This window comes from Camellia sinensis, chromosome 11, assembly GCF_055761805.1.
Source record: "Camellia sinensis isolate YWXY chromosome 11, ASM5576180v1, whole genome shotgun sequence".
In the NCBI taxonomy this organism is placed as follows: Eukaryota; Viridiplantae; Streptophyta; class Magnoliopsida; order Ericales; family Theaceae; genus Camellia; species Camellia sinensis.
The window spans coordinates 125,432,245-125,450,917 of NC_138971.1; the positions used below are offsets into that span (position 1 = coordinate 125,432,245).

The following is an 18,673-nucleotide window of genomic DNA, read 5'->3' on the forward strand; positions in this document are numbered from 1 at the left end:
ATTAAGATTTATTTTTAATAGGACTTGATAATAATTAAGTCCAATTATTATGATCTATTGATAGTTTACCCTTCAACCGGTATTTATTACTCGTCTTTATTGTCCTGCTAAGTTTCTATATCCATATTTGCATGTTAATGTGACAGTCATGCTTTCTAGAGGAAGAAAACTGAAGTTTCTGGTAGTTTGTGTTGGTCATACTTTTCTAGATGAAGACAAAGTAAAAGAAGTCTCTATTAGTTTAGTTGGGCTGTCAGGTTACCTTCTAGTGCACAAATATGACATAAGGGTGACCTACCATTGAGCAATGATGTATTTTGAAGTATTAGGTTATATTAGCAGAGACATGTTTTTATGTAATGAATCTTGATCTCTACTCTACATAGAAATTCATTCTCTCTCCTATTATGACTTCTGAAAAGTTCAAGAATTTAGTTTTCGAGTCAAATAGACAGATCTAGGGTTATCAAAGGAGTTAAGAATCAAGCATATGAACCGAATGGAAAAGAAAAGAACCGGTACATGGTTTCATGTCTTAAAAGAACAACAAAAAAAATAAAGCTACGAAATGAAAAAGCAATTCCTTTTTCATAGAAAAGAACTGGTATGTGATTTTATGTCTTAAAAGAAGAAGAGGAAACAGAAGTACCAATCGCATGAATCACTTCCACAGCTTCCGCAAGGACATGTTTTTCTCAGTGTCCTTCTTCATCACCTTAGCCACAGCCATTTCAAAATCTTCCTGCGTTACATGAACCCTCCTCTCCCTCAGTGCAAACATACCAGCTTCAGTGCAAACCGCCTACAGATAAGGATTTGAAAGTTTAATAAAATATAGGCATGGTAATAATTGACAAAACAAAAATAAAGAGAAGCAAAAAACAATTAAAAAGCAAAGAATTCCTAAACATGGAAATGAATTGGAGGGGCGAATCTAAAGCTATGAGAAAAAAATGGATTCAAAAGGGAACAGACCTTTAGTTCTGCACCAGATGCACCATTCATCTTCTCTGCTATCTTCTTCAAATCAATCCCACGCATTAAGTTCATTTTTCTTGAGTGAATTTTCAAGATATCGAAACGGGACTGCAAGTAATAAAGAATACAAAAACAAACAAGCATATCAACTGGAGCTGATAAACAACTAACTCAAAAAAGAATAATGAAAAAAGGATATGAAATCAATCTCACGAATTAATTTTATTTTTCTGGAGTTCTAGAATGCAATTTTTAAGGCATCCAAACAGAACTACAGATAACAAAGAATATATTAAAACAAAAAGGGCATATTATCATAGCGGTGAAAAGCAACAAACTCAAAAAGAAAAAGAAAAAAGGTACAGAAAGATGGGTACAAGTGCAATAACATAAAAGTGAAACACGTATTTGGAATGGAGAGACTTCTACAAGGCTACAACCACTTCACTCATGGTCATGCAAAAATTGTCCAAGGGATGCAAACTATAGGACTAATATCCTCCTTGCCATCTGAGATAAATAGCTGAGAAAGATTCCATGTAGAAGTGCAATTCAGTAACAAAACAAATCAGAATCCTTGCCATCTGAGATAAATAGCTGCGAGAGATTCCATGTAGAAGTGCAATTCAGTAACAAAACAGATCAGAATCAGTCTAAAAGTCACGAAACTGTCCATATCACAATAAGACTGAACTGAGAATCTTATTAAGCAGCCATATGCCAACTTTCAATCATAGCGCAGATTCTTAAATAACATAAAAACATAAGAAAATAATTATAGGGTCTTGTTAATGTGTGCCCTAAGGGCACGTGTTAAGAAGCTTCAAATGTTTGTACAATTTTTATTGCACACACTTTTATGCAGGATGTACAAGCATTTTAAACTTCTTGACATGGGGCACAAGTTTAAAATAAAAAAAAATAAAAAAAAAATCCATAATCATAAAGTAAAAGAAACGAAGATGAAAACGTGGTTATAGATATAGCAGCTTCTCCAGTTACAAATTGCTTGTACATGAGAAAGAGATAAATATGTAGGTCTTAGATTCAACTGAATATAAGAACCCAACTCCCAAGAACAACGAGGCACGATAGTTCGACTTGGAAAATAATAAGTAGAGACAAATACCAAGAGTAGATTTGGTAAAAATGTGGAAGGAGTTCAATAACATTAATGGGTTGATTTTTTTTTTTTTTTTTTTTCAATTTTTTGTCAAAACCATCATTGATAAGCTTAGACATTCAGTACCATTGATGGAAATGAAAGTATTCTATCTCTTGATTTCATTTGGGAATACGACAAATATTATGTGTTAGACTTACCTAGGATGTTTCCTGTGAGGAAGCGTCAGACCCTCTTCCTTGGTGGTCGGTCCTTTGAGTTCCAACAGGAAACGGCGGATTAGGTTGGGCATCAGAGGTTGGGTATTGTGGAGCATGGCTCAAGTCTACGGCGAGAAGTGATTTTGGTCGGTTTTGAAGAGAGTTGGGTCGTTAATAAACTGTGGTTGGTGTCGGCCAAGCTAGGGTCACGATTTTTTTGGGTCGTTTGGACAGCAAGCAGCGGAGTGTGGTGATTTGGATTCGTGGCGAGAAGGGTGGTGGGCAGTCATTTCAAATTGTGGTTACGATCGAAGGTAGAAGGCATCAGGTCTTTCTCCCAGTGTCAGAGTTTGGGGATGGCTAGGAGGGTGTGGCGTTGGTTATTGAGGGCTTTGCCAACGAAGAGAGCTGGGTTGCGAAGGCTGGCCAAGTGACAAGGGTATTGGCGGCGAAGAAGACTGCTTTGTCAAATATGGCCAATATGGGTAAGCCGATTCAGATTGTGGCTAAGGAGGGGTGGTTTGGCTTGCTGAATAGGCCTTTGGTGGGTAAAGTGGGTGTGACTAGGGATCTAGGGGTGGGATTTTCAATTATAACGAAGTGGGTCAGTCGATTGTGGAGATTTTCAAGAAAGGTGGAGATCCGGCCAGCTGGGGGTCAACACTTTCTCTTCGTGTTCCCTTCACGACGGGCAGCTAAGAACACCGAAACAAACAAGACACAGAGAAAATGTTGACCCCTGTGAACACCACTTTCTCTTGTTTGTTTCGGTGCATTGAAGATGATTTTCGATAGGTGTTCACAGGGGTCTATGGTCCAATTCAAGGTAGGGAGTGGTGGGCTTTTTGGGAGGAGTTACAGGATGTTGCTTTTCGATGGGGCTTACCTTGGTGTGTTGGGGGGGGATTTTAGCGTTGTGAGAAGCCCAGAGGAAATGTCGGGGAGGAGGGGGAGGGGGTTCAAATGGTGAGGGCTATGAGGGAATTTGCCTCTTTCATTGATGAGTTGGAGCTGGTTGATTTGCCCCTACGAGAGGGAGGCTATACCTAGTCTAGTGGCCGTGCAAGTTCTCAAATTGATAGATTCCTTGTTTCTGGAGACTGGGAGGAGCACTTCTCTCAGATGATTCTGATGAGGTTGCCTTTATCATTGATGTCATCGAACGAAGCGGAGATCAGGGAAGGTATTGTGGGGTTTTATCAGCATCTTTTTTGTAGAGAATTTATGTATTATTGATTGATGTCTTGATTGATAGATTACAAGATTTATTAATTACAATTCCTATACAATCTATATATAGAAGAAAATGTGGTAGTAGGTGTAGTGGAGGTGATAGTGGGTTAGGTGAAGTGGAGTGTGTAGTGGAGTAGAGGTAGGTGAAGTGGAGTGTGTAGTGGAGTAGGTGAAGGTAATGTGGTAATAGGTGTAGTGGAGGTGATAGTGGGTTAGGTGAAGTGGAGTGTGTAGTGGAGTAGAGGTAGGTGAAGTGGAGTGTGTAGTGGAGTAGGTGAAGGTAAAGATGGGAAATTCTAACAGCCCCCCGCAAACTCAAGGAGGAGAGAAACTAACCAACTTGAGTTTGGAGAGAGTAACAAAACAAGAAAATACATAAAAATAAAAAAGGATAGGAGACACTGTATGGTCGTGTCAGACCGTTGGTGAAGACACTGTATGGGGTGTCATAACGTTGTAGAGGACACTGTATGGTGGTGTCAGACCGATGTAGAAGACAGTTTATGGGGTCATGTCGGACCGTTGTAGAAGACAATGTTGTGACAGTTTACGGAGTCTTGCTGGACCCTTGTAGAAACTAACCGGAATCAATGTCGGGACAGTTTACAGAGTCTTGTCGGACCCATAAAGGAGCTAACCGGAATCAATGTCGGGACAGTTTACAGAGTCTTGTCGGACCCATAAAGGAGCTAACCGGAATCAATGTCGGGACAGTTTACAGAGTCTTGTCGGACACTTGTAAAAACTAACCGGAATCAATGTCGGGACAGTTTACAGAGTCTTGTCGGACTCTTAAAAAGTTGCACCCTCAAAAGGTGTGCCCAATTTTGTCAAAAGGCGTGCCATCAAAAGGCGTGCCCAATTCATCAAAAGGCGTGCCATCAAAAGGCGTGCCATCAAAAGGCGTGTCCACTTTGTCAAAAGATGTGCCATGAAAAGGCGTGCCAGTTTGTCGGGCGGCAAGAGGCGCGCGATACGCGTGGCTGCCTCGGCTATTTAACCAAGACGAAGGCTGAGGCTGAGGCATACCATTCTGAAACCTCTGAAACCAACCCTTCGCTGAAAAAAACTCTGCCTCTGCGGAGAGAGAAACTGTGGAACACTTTGTTGCCATTCTGTCACCAACCCTTCCGAACATTACCAGTCTGAAATTGCTATTTCGCTGAAACACTTAGCAACCCAAAAACATGGCCTCTTCTTCCCGTCCAGCTACCCAGAACCTGCTCACGCTCTTTCCAGAACTGAACGAGCCCACAAGAGAAATAACTGGTGCGGTGGCCAGTGAACCTCAACCAAACACCTCTGGTTTTGCTCCATTGAACTTTCCGATGCGGTCGGTGGAGCAAAAAATGGCGGTGCAAACTGATATTGAGGCTAATCAGTATACTCTGAAGTCATGCGTGGAAACCATGACGGCGGTCACAAATTTGTCGAACCGGCTGCAGAGTAGGACAAATGAGGTGCAGCATTTAAATTCCCAGCTGGCTCTGCTCCAACGCATGTATAAGGATGCGCGAGCAGAGATAAGTGTGCTGAAAGCAGAAAATAAGGAGCTGAAGCGGAAGGCCACTGTGATGTTCCGATTTGGAGGTCCGCCGTATGCTGCAGTGGAGGAGTATGGAGGAGTGAACGTGCTCGGCGGCGTAGGAAACACGGAGGCAGCACCGTCAAGGGCCGCCCAGGACGGAGGAAAGAAGAAGAGATCTGCAGCAGAGTAGAGAAGAAAAATCCCACTGTGGGTGTTGGGTGTGTTATGGTGGTTTTTTTTTTTTTTTTTTTTTTTTTTTTTTTTTTTTTTTTTTCTCGTGTAAAATTATGATCGGGGTTGATCCTGACATGAATAAAATAAGTGTGTTTGGCAAACTCGAATGGTAGGTGTGGTAAGGCAGAAAAATCAACTGGAATGAATTTTTTTTTTGTTTTTTGTGAAAATAATAATAATAATAATAATAATAATAATAATAATATTAATATGGAAATCATGGAGTGGGCGGTGGTACAAAAATATTGTGTAGAAAAAGAGGGAGATGGTGGAAAAGAGAGGCCACTCATGTTATTAAAATAAATTAAGGAATTAAAAAAAGTGATATTGGTTTTGTTTTCAAAAAGATGGATTAAAATAAATATAAAAAAAGAAAAAGAAAGTGGAGACCATGATGAAAGGTGGGAACAAGTGTGCTGGTGCTGTGTTGTAATGGTCAGAAAGAGAGATAAGAAAATAAAATAAAATAAATTTCAAGGTGCTGTGTTGTAATGGCATTGAAATATCCACCATCATAAAGAGTATCAGTGGTGCTGCATATGTTTATGAGCATTATTTGAGGCCTTTCTTTCTTAACCCACAACAGACTGTTAACGTCTAGTATGTCCCAAGGAAGAAGGACATCTTCAGTAAGCCAGATGACATTCTAACTGCTGCTGAGAAGTACATAGAAGAACATGGCCCGGAAGCATTTGAGAAGCTTGTTAGCAAGGATAGGGAAACCAAGTTCAGGAGTAGCAATTACACGTATTTTGATGAGGACCACAGCTATTGAGCCTTGTTTGGCTGAGGGAAACACCTTTTTTCCGCTGCTGTTAGGAGTATCTTTCCGGTGGAGAAGCTGCTATGGACTATTTGGGGAGAGTGATGTCGAAAGCCGGAGCCTTGGATCTCGCCACCGGCGTCGGCGGAAAGATCGAGAAAGACGATGTTCTCTCCGCTGTCCAGAAGTATGAGCAGTATCACGGCTACTATGATGCCGAGAGAGAATGAGATGTTATGAAGATATGATGAGGAGGTAGGTATGTAGTAGACAATTCTAGCGGACTAGGTTGAGGTCCGGCGGGCGGCCAAGGCGAGGTTGCCGCCCGCCGGTGAAGCGAAAAAATATTAAATTCTTAACCTTGCTCTGATACCATGTAGAGAATTTATGTATTATTGATTGATGTCTTGATTGATAGATTACAAGATTTATTAATTACAATTCCTATACAATCTATATATAGAAGAAAATGTGGTAGTAGGTGTAGTGGAGGTGATAGTGGGTTAGGTGAAGTGGAGTGTGTAGTGGAGTAGAGGTAGGTGAAGTGGAGTGTGTAGTGGAGTAGGTGAAGGTAATGTGGTAATAGGTGTAGTGGAGGTGATAGTGGGTTAGGTGAAGTGGAGTGTGTAGTGGAGTAGAGGTAGGTGAAGTGGAGTGTGTAGTGGAGTAGGTGAAGGTAAAGATGGGAAATTCTAACATTTTTTCATAATGAGGGAGATGTGTGGAGGCCAGGGTTGGACGGTGTTGTTTTTTATTCTATCTCCGAAGGAATTTGCAAATGGTGAGGGCTATGAGGGAATTTACCTCTTTCATTGATGAGATGGAGCTGGTTGATTTGCCCCTACAAGGGGGAGGCTATACCTAGTCTAGTGGATGTGCGAGTTTTCGAATTGATAGATTCCTTGTTTCTGGAGACTAAGAGGAGCACTTCTCTCAGATGATTCAAATGAGGTTGCCTCTATCATTGATGTTATTGAACGAAGCAGAGATCAGGGAAGGTATTGTGGGGTTCTATCAGCATCTTTTTCATGATGAGGGAGATGTGTAGAGGCCAGGGTTGGACGGTGTTGTTTTTTATTGTCTCCGACACAGGTTTTGTCACTAGAACAATCGTTTTCTGAGGAGGTTTTGGGTGCACTGAGTATGGCGGGGGGTAAGGCGCCGGGTCCAAATGGTTTTTCCATTGGTTTTTTTCAGCACTGTTGGGGGTGGTGAAAGAGGAGGTGCTAGCAGTATTCGAGCAATTTCTTCAGACAGGACAGTTTGAGAGGAGTCTGAATTCCACTTTCATAGCTTTGATTCCTAAGAAGGGAGGGGCGGAGGATATCAGCAACTTTCAACCTATTAATCTTTTGGGAAGTGTCAATAAATTATTGGCCAAAGTTCTGGCCAATAGACTTCGGGGTGTGTTGGAGGGGGTGGTGTCAAAGTCGCAAAATGCTTTTGTAGGCGGTTGTCAGATTTTGGATGCTGCTCTTGTGGCTAATGAGTGTGTATTCGCGGTTGTGTCAGGGTAAGGAGGGGATAATTTGTAAGTTGGATATTGAGAAGGCATATGACAATGTCAATTGGTTGTTTTTGTTATATGTGTTGAAAAGGATAGGTTTTGGGAAGTGGTGGAGGTAAATTCATTTTTGTATTTCGATTGTTCGCATGTCAGTGTTGGTTAATGGGACACCGGCCGGTTTTTTCCCCACATGGAGAGGTTTACGACAGGATGATCCTATGTCCCCTTTACATTCTGGTTATGGAAGTGCTGAGTCGTCTGTTGTCCAAGGCAGTTCAAGGGGGTTTGTTGTCAAGTTTTGCAGTGGGGGACGAGCCTGCTTCTTTGGCGGTTTCTCATCTTTTCTATGCTGATGATGCGCTTATTTTTAGTGATGCGGATGCTATTCAGATTGGTCATTTGTGGTGTGTGCTGTTATGCTTTGAGACGGCGTTTGGCCTTCAGGTAAATTTGACTAAATCGGAACCGATCCCGGTAGGAGAGGTGGCATGTCTTCCAGTGTTGGCAGTTGTTTTGGGTTGTAAGGTGGTTATGTTACCAATGTCTTATTTGGGACTTCTTTTGGGGGCTACTTTTAAGGAAACAAGAGTATGGGATGTGGTGGTGGATAGATTGCATCGTTGGTTGGCGAGATGGAAGTGGCAGTATTTGTCCACAGAGGGAAGGCTTACTCTGATCAAGAGTGTTCTTTCTAGTATCCCGACGTATTTTATGTCTTTACATGTCATGCCTATGGCGGTGGCAAGGCGATTAGAAAAGCTTCAACGGGATTTTTTGTGGATTGGATGTGGGGAGGTTTTCCATTACCATTTGGTGGATTAGGAGAGGGAGTGCATTCCTAAGGAGGGTAGGGGGGGAGGGGGAGGGAGGGGATGAGAAGGTTGGGGGTGTTCAATCGGGCTCTTTTAGGAAAGTGGTTGCGGCGGTTTGCAGAGGAGAGAGAACAGTTATGGAGGAGGGTGGTGGTGGCTAAACATGGGGAGGAGAGGGGGGGTTGGTGTTTGAAAAAGGTGGTACACTCTCATGGGCGTGATTTATGGAAGGGGATTTGGTTGGAAAGAAGGGATTCTTGGGGTAGGGTTCAGTTCAAGTGGGGGTGGGGGATCAGATTCGGTTTTGGCAAGATTGGTGGTGTGGTGAGTTGTCTTTGGCAGGCATGTTTCCCCTGCTTTATGCTATTGTGGCGGATAGGAAGGAGTTGGTTGCCTCGATTAGGGTGAGGCAAGGGACTTCAATTGTATGGAATGTTCATCTTCGTCGTGAGGTGCAGGATTGGGAATTGAACTAGTTAGTGGATTTACTGGGCTTCCCGTATGGGCTGCAGTATGGGGGTAAGGGGATGGATTCTTTGATTTGGGAGGCTCAGAAGTCTAAGGGTATATTTACTGTGTCATCATTTTATGGGGTGCTTGTGGGGAGCAATACAATTATGCTTCCTTGGAAGACTATTTGGGTGACGAGTTCGCCTTCCAAGGTGACGTTTTTTGTTTGGACGACTGTTTTGGGACGTATCCTTACTGTTGATAACTTGATTCAGCGGCACCATGTGATTGTTAATTGGTGTTGTATGTGTTGTAGGGATGCAGAAACAGTGGATCATTTGTTGGTTCATTGCCCTGTTGTGTATCGGCTTTGGAGTTTGATTGTTGCTCTTTTTGGTGTGGTTTGGGTGCAGCCAGGGTCTTTGCGGGCAGTTTTGTTTAGCTAGGGTGGGGCAAGGGTGGGTAAGAGGTGTCGGAAGGTTTGGTTACTAGGTGCCCATTGTTTGTTATGGTTGGTGTGGTTAGAGCATAATCATCGTATTTTTTGGAATTTAATAAGCCATTCTATTTTTGGCTAAAAAATAGACTTCTTATGGTGCTACATAGTTGGGTTACTAGTGTGGCTGATCCTGAAGTTTTTATTTTTGTACAGTTTGTGGAGGATTTGATTAGTTAGCTTTTGCGGTCTGGTGTGGCTTGGTATTTTCTTGTATTATTTGCATTGCCTTGATATTTTTTTAATAAAGTTTGTTTACTTATCAAAAAAAAAGAAAAACATTAATGGGTTGACTTCTGGAATATACGGGAAATCAGACAAAATAAGAAATGTTGATGGATGCCCCAAGTTTAAAGGCCAAATTCGTGTATCCTGTAATCTTGCTTCACTAGAAGCTTTTCTCAACTAAATAGCATTTGTTAACAGCTAAAAACTTCTTTCCCAAAACATTTCATCATTAGAGACTATTTCCCAGCATAATATTCCTCTTAATATGCAAAGGGAAAATAGAACCAGGATCAAAAATTAAATTTTATTGCATAACGACATAGATACAAAGTATGATGAATAAAATATACCTCTTCATTGGGATTTGGGAACTCTATCTTCCTGTCAATCCTTCCAGGCCTCAGAAGTGCTTGATCCAGAATGTCAATGCGATTTGTAGCCATCAAAACCTGTGAAAAAGAGTTATCTTGTTATCAAATTATTGTAATTTTGTATACAGAGACAAGTTTCTAATTTTAATAAATCAGTACACCAACAATTTCACCAACACAGATAATGAAACAAGAAATCAGTACTTTGATTTTGTTAGATGCTTCGAATCCATCCAGTTGATTAAGAAGCTCCAGCATCGTCCGCTGCACTTCACTATCACCATTACCAGATCCAGATTCCATTCGAGCAGATCCAATGCTGTCGATTTCATCCATAAAGATGATTGATGGAGCATGCTCCCTGTGCAACATAAACAAAAAGAAATCACACATAAAACATGAGGAACTATATACCACTTTGTGTAGACTACAAAGATTTATTAACCTGATATACAAGATATTACAATTTTTTGGCAATAACAATGTTATCAATGAAGTCAGACAAACCTGGCCATAACAAAAAGTTCTCTAACCATTCGAGAGCCCTCACCAATATACTTCTGAACCAACTCAGAGCCAGAAACCCTTATAAAGGTACAATCAGTATGATGAGCCACTGCTCTCGCTAACAGTGTTTTCCCAGTACCAGGTGGCCCATACAGCAAAACTCCCTATTCATTAAAAGAAAATTAACTGTTATTTCCTGCATTAAACTACCCAGTCATGATTCAAGACTAGTTGAATAAACTGAGAATCATTACAAGGATAGTGGAAATGTAATGATTGATGGATTTAAAAAACAAAAATAAAAAAGTTAAGCTTTTCATTCCCTAAAATTTGACATTTTAACATTCATTTTTTCTACCCAAAAAAAAAAAATTTTACGTAAAATATAATTGTCAGGTATAAGTGGCTACAAGACACATGCTGAAAAGTCGGGCCAAATATAAATGAATTCTGAAAATATTTAAATTCAAAAAAGTTGGCATTAAATCATTTATTTCAAAACTTTGCTAATCTCGGCAAATATTTGCCAAAATTAATCTTATAATAATGATAAAAAGAAAATTCACCTTTGGTTGGGCTATTCCAAGACTCTCAAATAGTTCCGGATGCTTGATTGGCAACTCAATGACCTGAAAAAAAAATAATAATAAAATAAGACAATAAAAGGATAAATTAGTTCCAACATGTCCAACCCCTAGCCTCAAACACAACCTTGGGTCCCAATAGGGTAGGATTGGCTACATGAATCATTTTTTGCAATTCCACTCTGTCAAGGGTTGTATATTAAATTAAATATATTTATGTCTTCTTTTACTATCACATCCCAAGTCAATCTAGGTCTTACATTTCTATTTATGGTGATGATATCACTCTTCCTTATTGTTGTATCCACAAGTTTTCATTGTACATGACCAAACCATCATAACATATTCTCTCTTCATGTATCTTCAATTGGTGACTCTGACTATTTCATGAATGAATATATATATATATATATATACATATTCATTTCTAATCCTGCCTTTCCTAGTCACATCCATCTAATTATCTTCATCTTAGCATCGAGCAAAAATTAATGACCACTGACCAAAACCAATAAGCTGCAGACCAATGGATATATAACAAAATATTCAGTACTGGAACCAATAAAAAGAACCTCAAAGAAGACTAACCTCCTTTATCTCTTTGATTTGTTGGTCAAGACCACCAATCATGTCATATGTAGAATCTGGAACTTTTTCAACTTTCATTAGGTTTACCAAAGGATCTACTTTACTGGGCAATACCAAGTGAAGCACATAGCTGTCATTACGAAGGGCAACTCTGGTTGATGGTGTAAGTTTAGTTATATCTATGCTCTTATCGATATCAACAACGTATTTCCCTTCTGGATGAACCTGAAAAGTCAACAAAAAGATAATCAGTCAACTCATTTGCAGTTGCAGGTCCATGTATCACAAACTAACATGTGGAAAAACAAATTGCACAGTTAAATAACAGGAATTATGGAACTCAGAGAAACTGCTGCTATATTCCCCCACCCCCCCAAGAAAAATAAAGAGATGGAAAATCAAGCAATTCAGTAATGAACCTACCTCCAGAACATATGGACAGCTAAACAGGTAGAGAATTTCAGACAATTTCCAAAGTGATTAAAGAATAGGAATATGATGGTAGCCAATTATAGTACCGTCAGAGGAAAAATGCTAACACATAGTCGTATTTATCTGATTTAATAGCATTAACATGCACAGGTGTTGATGGGCACTTAATTGCACAAAAAATTGTAGCTCAAACAGCAGTTGCCAAACAATAGTTACAAATCTTTTCAAATGTAATTTCATTGAACTGCTTTTAAGTTTTTAGATAAGATAACTAACTCATTATGTTGCAATATTTAAAAAATACCATAAAAACATTTTTATCATCATTTTGAAAATACAATTTAATCAAAAATTAGAATTGTGGATATGATCGCTTTTATCTAATCAAAATTAGAATCATGGATACGATCACAAACAGCAGTGTTGATAGCCTAATAATATCTTGTAAAGTTGTAACTACATAAAATCAATGTTTAAACAAAACATTATATTACATGCTACAAATACTAAAATATGCATAAGGATTTATTTAATAAACTACTTTCTCATTTTGAACTATCAATAGTGGTAAAATTGAATTTTGTTGACAAATTCTTTCACCATCACATTGAGCAGCAAATGGCACAAAACAAATCTATTTTCATTCCATACTCATATATGAGCTGATATTTTAGGGTCCCTTTATAAATCCTTTCTTACCTAATTCATGAATTGGTTTTCTAATGTACTATCTCAAATGAAATGTTAACTACGCAATCAAGGTAACACGCATGCCAAAAAAACAGTAGTTGAGCTTAAGCCTCTCATCAACTAAAACATTGTGAAACTTCCTCAACCCAAAAATCAATCTTGTGTTGTGTATCGCAGAGCATGGTTTATACATTATTCTCTGGGCAGAAATCATGAGAAACAGCTAATTGTCCTCCGTTACTGAAATAAAATCAGTCTAAAAAGGATCATTATTATTATACATCAACAAATCTCATTCACTAATAGAACTCAAGAGACCAGTGCCTAAGATGCTTGCTGCATTCATCCACTAACTATTCCTCAAAAAATTTATCCATTAGGCATAGATACCATCACCAAATCAACACCATGCCTTTTCACACACCTCAACTGACATTTTTACTACACTTCTAAATATGCACTTGGAGTCAAATATTGTGAAAACCAAGTTGTCAAGTACAAATGTTACAACTCATTGTGCTTGTTTGGTAGAGTTTTTTTTAGCTTATTTCAGCATTTAGCTTGATTTAAGTTGTTTCGTTGTGTTTGATGTCGCTTAATAATACAGATTATAACTTTTTATAAATGAAAAATCAGCTTTTTCTTGAAGTGGCTGTAGGGGTGCTTAACAATTTAGCTTAAATGGCAAGCTGGGAAGGGAGGGACGAATACTTAAATGCCCCTCATCAACTTCAACTATTACCAAAAAACCAATATATAAACCCACAACCAAACACTGTTCACTTCTTGAGAGAGAGAGAAAGCTTGAGAGGCGATTTCCGATGGCGTGAACCAGCTCTCTCTAGTGGCGTGAACTAGCTCTCTCTCTCTCTCTCTCTCTCACAATCTGACGAAAGGGGCTGCCAACTATGGTTTTGCAAGTGACGATGATGACGATCTAATGCTCTCTCTCTCTCTCTCTGTCTGACAATGGGGGCTGCCGGCTAGGGTTTTCAGTGTTTTTTTTTATGATAATAATAATTATTATAAAGCATTTTAAGCCATTAATGAAATAAATTTTATATTAATTGATACTAATTAATAATTTTAGTATTAATTGATACTAATTAAGCCATTAATTGATAATAAATTAAATTTAAAAAATATTAATAAATTGGTATATTTTGTAACAATTTTGTAATAATAAATTAAAAAAATATTAATTGGTATTTGTAACAATTTTTAATAAATTAAAAAAATATCAATTAATATTCATGTATTTATAAACTAAAATGAATATAATTTGAAAATTTTAATTGGTATTTCAACATTTTTCAAAATTTTCTCATGATCAATCTCATCATGCATGCACCACTTCTAATTTGAAAAAATAAAGTATAAACTAAAGAAAAAAAATGAAAAAAAAAAAAAAAAGAAGAAAGGGAAAAAATAAAAATAAAAAAATAAGGAAAGAAGAGAATAAAAAACAATTAAAAGAAGAGAAGAAAAAAGAAAGAAGAGAAAAGAAAATAAGGAGAAAAGGAAAAGAAAATAAAATAAAATGAAAAAAAAAATAAGAAAAAAAAAAAGGACAAAAAGGACATTACACAGCAAAAAGCTATTTTATAGCTTATTCAACCAAACACTACTCTGCTGATTAAATGCATAATCTCACAGCTACACCAAACTAGTTAACAACTTATGTTTAAAACTATAATCTATAATCTGTTAAGCCATAATCTATGATCACTTCCCCACAACTCTACCAAACAGAGCCATTATCTCTAGAAGTAACCAACATATGAAAATTGGCCTCAAACATTATGTAACACCGTTACATTACAGTTTGATAGATACCAAAACCGATATTTCCCATCGCAGTGTGAATAAATTCTCAGAGTAGCTTCCTTAAAATAACAAGCATAACACAATAGCATCATAACTTCCTTAAGCAATGGGTGTAGCAACCATAAGGTCGTTGCGTAATGGCCCTTTACACAAGTTGTCAGCCATCAAACTTATTTAGATGCACAACAGACTGCTTTTTTTTATGTTTTGACTGGTATTATCAGTTCCTCAACGAACTTCACTGTAAACCTCCGAAAAGTGGAGTGAAGCTTAGATCTATGAGAGTCGAAGCATAAATCTATAGATATACTATACAACATGGGTCTCTTCATCTTTTTATTAAAATTTCCAAACAAAGTAAGTTTTATCATTTTTTGAATATTTCATTATTTTTTCATTGTATAAGTTATATCTATTTTTTTCACTTTTTAGGCGTCATTTGTTGAAGAAATGTTGGAATCTACACTCATTTACTCTTCCTATACCCTCATCTTGAAATAAATTGAATAGGACAATTTAAATGGTTTTTTTGGCTTTCATTTTTATTAGCATATGAAATATGAATGAAATTATAGAATATCACAATGTTTGTAGTGATTAGTATATGTGATTTACTATTAGCACATGAGAGTTACTACTAGTATAAAATATAAATTACAATGAAGTGTGAAAATAAGCATGATACATATACAAATGGATTATTCAATTAGTTTGTCAATCTTAAATGCATTGTGAATTTATGACACATGAGGATGATATGAATAGAAGTAATGCCTTTATGACACATGAGGATGATATGAATAGAATTGGAAAAAAGGTTGTAAGACATAACTAGAAATTGATGGACATTTGCAAGCTTACCTTGACTAAGACCTTTGATTTCCCCATAACTTTGACTACTTCACCAACATATGAGCCAGGCTCCTGCAGCAGTTGTAGTTCTTCTTTCAGCATCCTCACTATAATAAACCAACAGAATTATTAGCAAAAGGATCAAAACATGTTTTACAAATACAACTTGGTGCATTATTTCTTGTCAAGATGTACATTACATGATTCAACAACATGACCCCGACTAATTTGATTGGCACCGCAATTGTGTTAACAAGTAAAATCAACATTCACAATCAACCATACACCAATTCACATCCACTTCTCTATGACCCACTCACTCAACTCAACCCTTTCGTAGTCATCAATTCAACTTAATCGTAGAACTATTTTTAACCTTGGATTTTACATAATTTCAACTCAGTAGAACACAGAAATGCAAATTTTCTTAATATTTGTAGACAAAACACAAATCAAATTGAAAGAGAAAACATTATAATAGTAATTCGACAAAATTAAGCGAGATCAACAGACATAAAAACAACAATTCTTCGAACTGCAATGCGAATAGGTAGGTACCTTTGGAATTGAGATCATTGCGCTGAGCTTCGAGGCGATTGAGATTGTGAGTCTTCTGGCGAACCTGGAGCTGAAGATCGTGTATATGTTGGAGGTAGTACTGCCTGAGGCCCTCGCCTTGCTTCGACGTCGCCATTTTGGAAGGACAAGCATCGATGGACGATGCTGGGGCTGGTTGGCTCCGCTCGATTGCTGCTGTCGCCATTGTTTGTCTGAGAGAGGAAACGAAAAACCCTAGAAATTGGGGGAAACTTTGGATCTTGATTTGGGATTTGACGTGTATGTTGCTTCAAAGCTAGGAATGGAATCGGTACTTTTTGAAACGATGTTCACCATCGTTGCTTCTAATTTTTTGAAAATACTTTTTGAATATTTTAACTCTCCGTTTGGTAGAATTTTAAATTTATATTTTGAGAATAGAGTTGTATTTTGAATTTGTGAATTTTGAAATTATAATTTGAGTGTGAAAATTTTGTTTAATTATGAGTTTTAAAAAGAGTTTGAATTGGGTGATATGACATATGATATTAAAAAGTGAATGTTTTAAAAAGTATTTTGAAAAATGAACGTGGAATTAATTTTCTAAAGTTGTGACCAAACAACACACTTGTAGAATTAAATTTTAAAAGCTAAACCAAACAGATCCCTAATTTCTTATTTTTCACATTTTTTTTATTTTTATTGATTTTTTTAATATTATAAGTAAAAAATTTTAATTTTTAGACATATCTAATATAAATACGCTTAAAAAGTATAATTTGTGAAAAATAAATCTTTAAAAAATCCATTAAATACTAAAAATATAAAAAAAAAATACATAAAAATTTAATATATTTTTCATATTTTTTGTGTATTTATTAATTTTAAAAATATTTTTTCATAAATTTTTTACTTTTTTGTTACATCTACGTAAAATGAATCTAAAAAAATAAAAAAATAAAAAGCTTAAAATTTTAAAAATATTTACTAAAAACAAAAAAAATAGGAAAAATAAAAAACTTAGGGTTCGTTTGGTTTGTATTTCTGAAAAAATTTTGGGAAATTTTCTCAACAAATAAGTTTTTAAAAGTAATCAAACCAAACAAATTTTCCCAAAAAAATTTCTCAAAACTTGTAAACTAAACAAGTTTTCCAAACAAATCTCTCTCTCACACACACATCAAATCAATCACTTTTTCCAAAACTCTCTCTCAAAATAATTTTCCAAAACATCTTTCGAAAAAAACCAAACCAAACAACTTTTCGTACTTTTTATCTCTAAAACACATCTCTCAAACACAAACCAAACATGCCCTTAGTTTTTAGAAAGAGAGATTTGATCATAGCCCCCCTCACTATTTAATTTCTCTTTCAAAAGGACAAGAACTATATAAATACTTTCAAAACCTCTTGATATTTTAAAACTTGTTTCTTTTACTATATTACCCTCATATCTATCAGCTCTCCTATTAAGACATTTTCACTATGTATTTCAGAGTAAAATTTTACTCTGTATGAAAGTAAAATTTTACTCTGAATGAGAGTAAAATTTTACACTCTGAAACTAAAAGTAAAATTTTACTCTGTATAAAAGTAAAACTTTACTCTGAAAAATAAGTAAACTGTAAGACTCTGAAGCTAAAAGTAAAATTTTACTCTGTATAAAAGTAAAATTTTACTCTGGTTCTGTCAAATGAAAAAAACAGAGCAATAGAACCAGAGTAAAATTTTACTCTGGTTCTATGAAATGAAATTTGATGTTTACTCTGAAAAATCGATGGAACTTTGAGCTTTGAGCTTTGAATCAGGCCTATAATCCTTGAATCAATCGATGTTTACTTTGAAAAACATTGAATCATGCCTATAATCCTTGAATCAGGCCTATAATCTGAAAATTTTAGAGAAATCTCAATTTTTCATACCCCGATTCTTCAGATTTTACAGATTTTTCAGATTTTTAAAACTTTGAGCTTTCAAAAATCTATATATTCGAATTCAAATCTCAAAACACACAAACGCACACATATATATAGATATATATATATATATATATATATTACAGATCGGGATATTTAGATACGTATATATTCGAATTCAAATCTCAAAACACATATATATTCGAATTCAAATCTTAAAACACACAAACACACACATATATATATAGATATATATATATATATATATATGTATCAGTGCGATTTGCAAGTTCTCCACAGCTCCGGCCATGAAGGAAGCTAGGATTAGAAGAGAGAGACGAGATAGAAGATGAACAGTTGAAGGAGAGTTGAGAAGATGCAGAGAGAGATTGTCAGAGCTTAGGAATAACACAGCTCTGGCCATGGAGGAAACTAGGGTTAGAAGTGAGAGACGAGAGAGAAGAAAAATTTTATATCTGGATTATGTATATGTGAGGGTATAATAATCTGATAAAATATTTAAATAATAAATTTTGTCCTTTATGCAAGATTTTATAATTATGAGGGAGTTTAGAAAGTATAATTTTTTTCTTAGTCCTTCTAACAATGAAAGGAAGGTAAAGGAGGTTTATAGCCAAATTTTCCTTTTAGAAAACTAAATTCAGAAAACTAAAACCAAACATATAGATTAATTTTTATATTTTGTATTTACCTAAAATACAAATTCTAGTTTTAAAAATTATATCTTGCCTTTTAAAGAAAAAGTTTGGGTAAATTATCAATAACTTTTAATAATTGAATTTAATTCTTATCAAAT

The 18,673-nt window shown here is 36.5% G+C and overlaps 1 protein-coding gene across 1 annotated transcript; it reads right to left on the reverse strand.

The window, feature by feature from the left end:
* Positions 1 to 463: 463 nt before the first annotated feature.
* LOC114308345 (26S proteasome regulatory subunit 8 homolog A) lies at positions 464 to 16,585 on the reverse strand. Its single transcript, XM_028253912.2, has 9 exons — positions 15,962 to 16,585; positions 15,413 to 15,510; positions 11,603 to 11,827; positions 10,997 to 11,059; positions 10,431 to 10,594; positions 10,128 to 10,284; positions 9,903 to 10,001; positions 976 to 1,086; positions 464 to 802 (listed from the first exon to the last, which is right to left on the reverse strand). The coding sequence occupies exons 1-9, from the start codon at positions 16,164 to 16,166 to the stop codon at positions 662 to 664; spliced, it is 1,263 nt and encodes a 420-aa protein (XP_028109713.1). The 5' UTR covers positions 16,167 to 16,585; the 3' UTR covers positions 464 to 661.
* Positions 16,586 to 18,673: the final 2,088 nt, after the last annotated feature.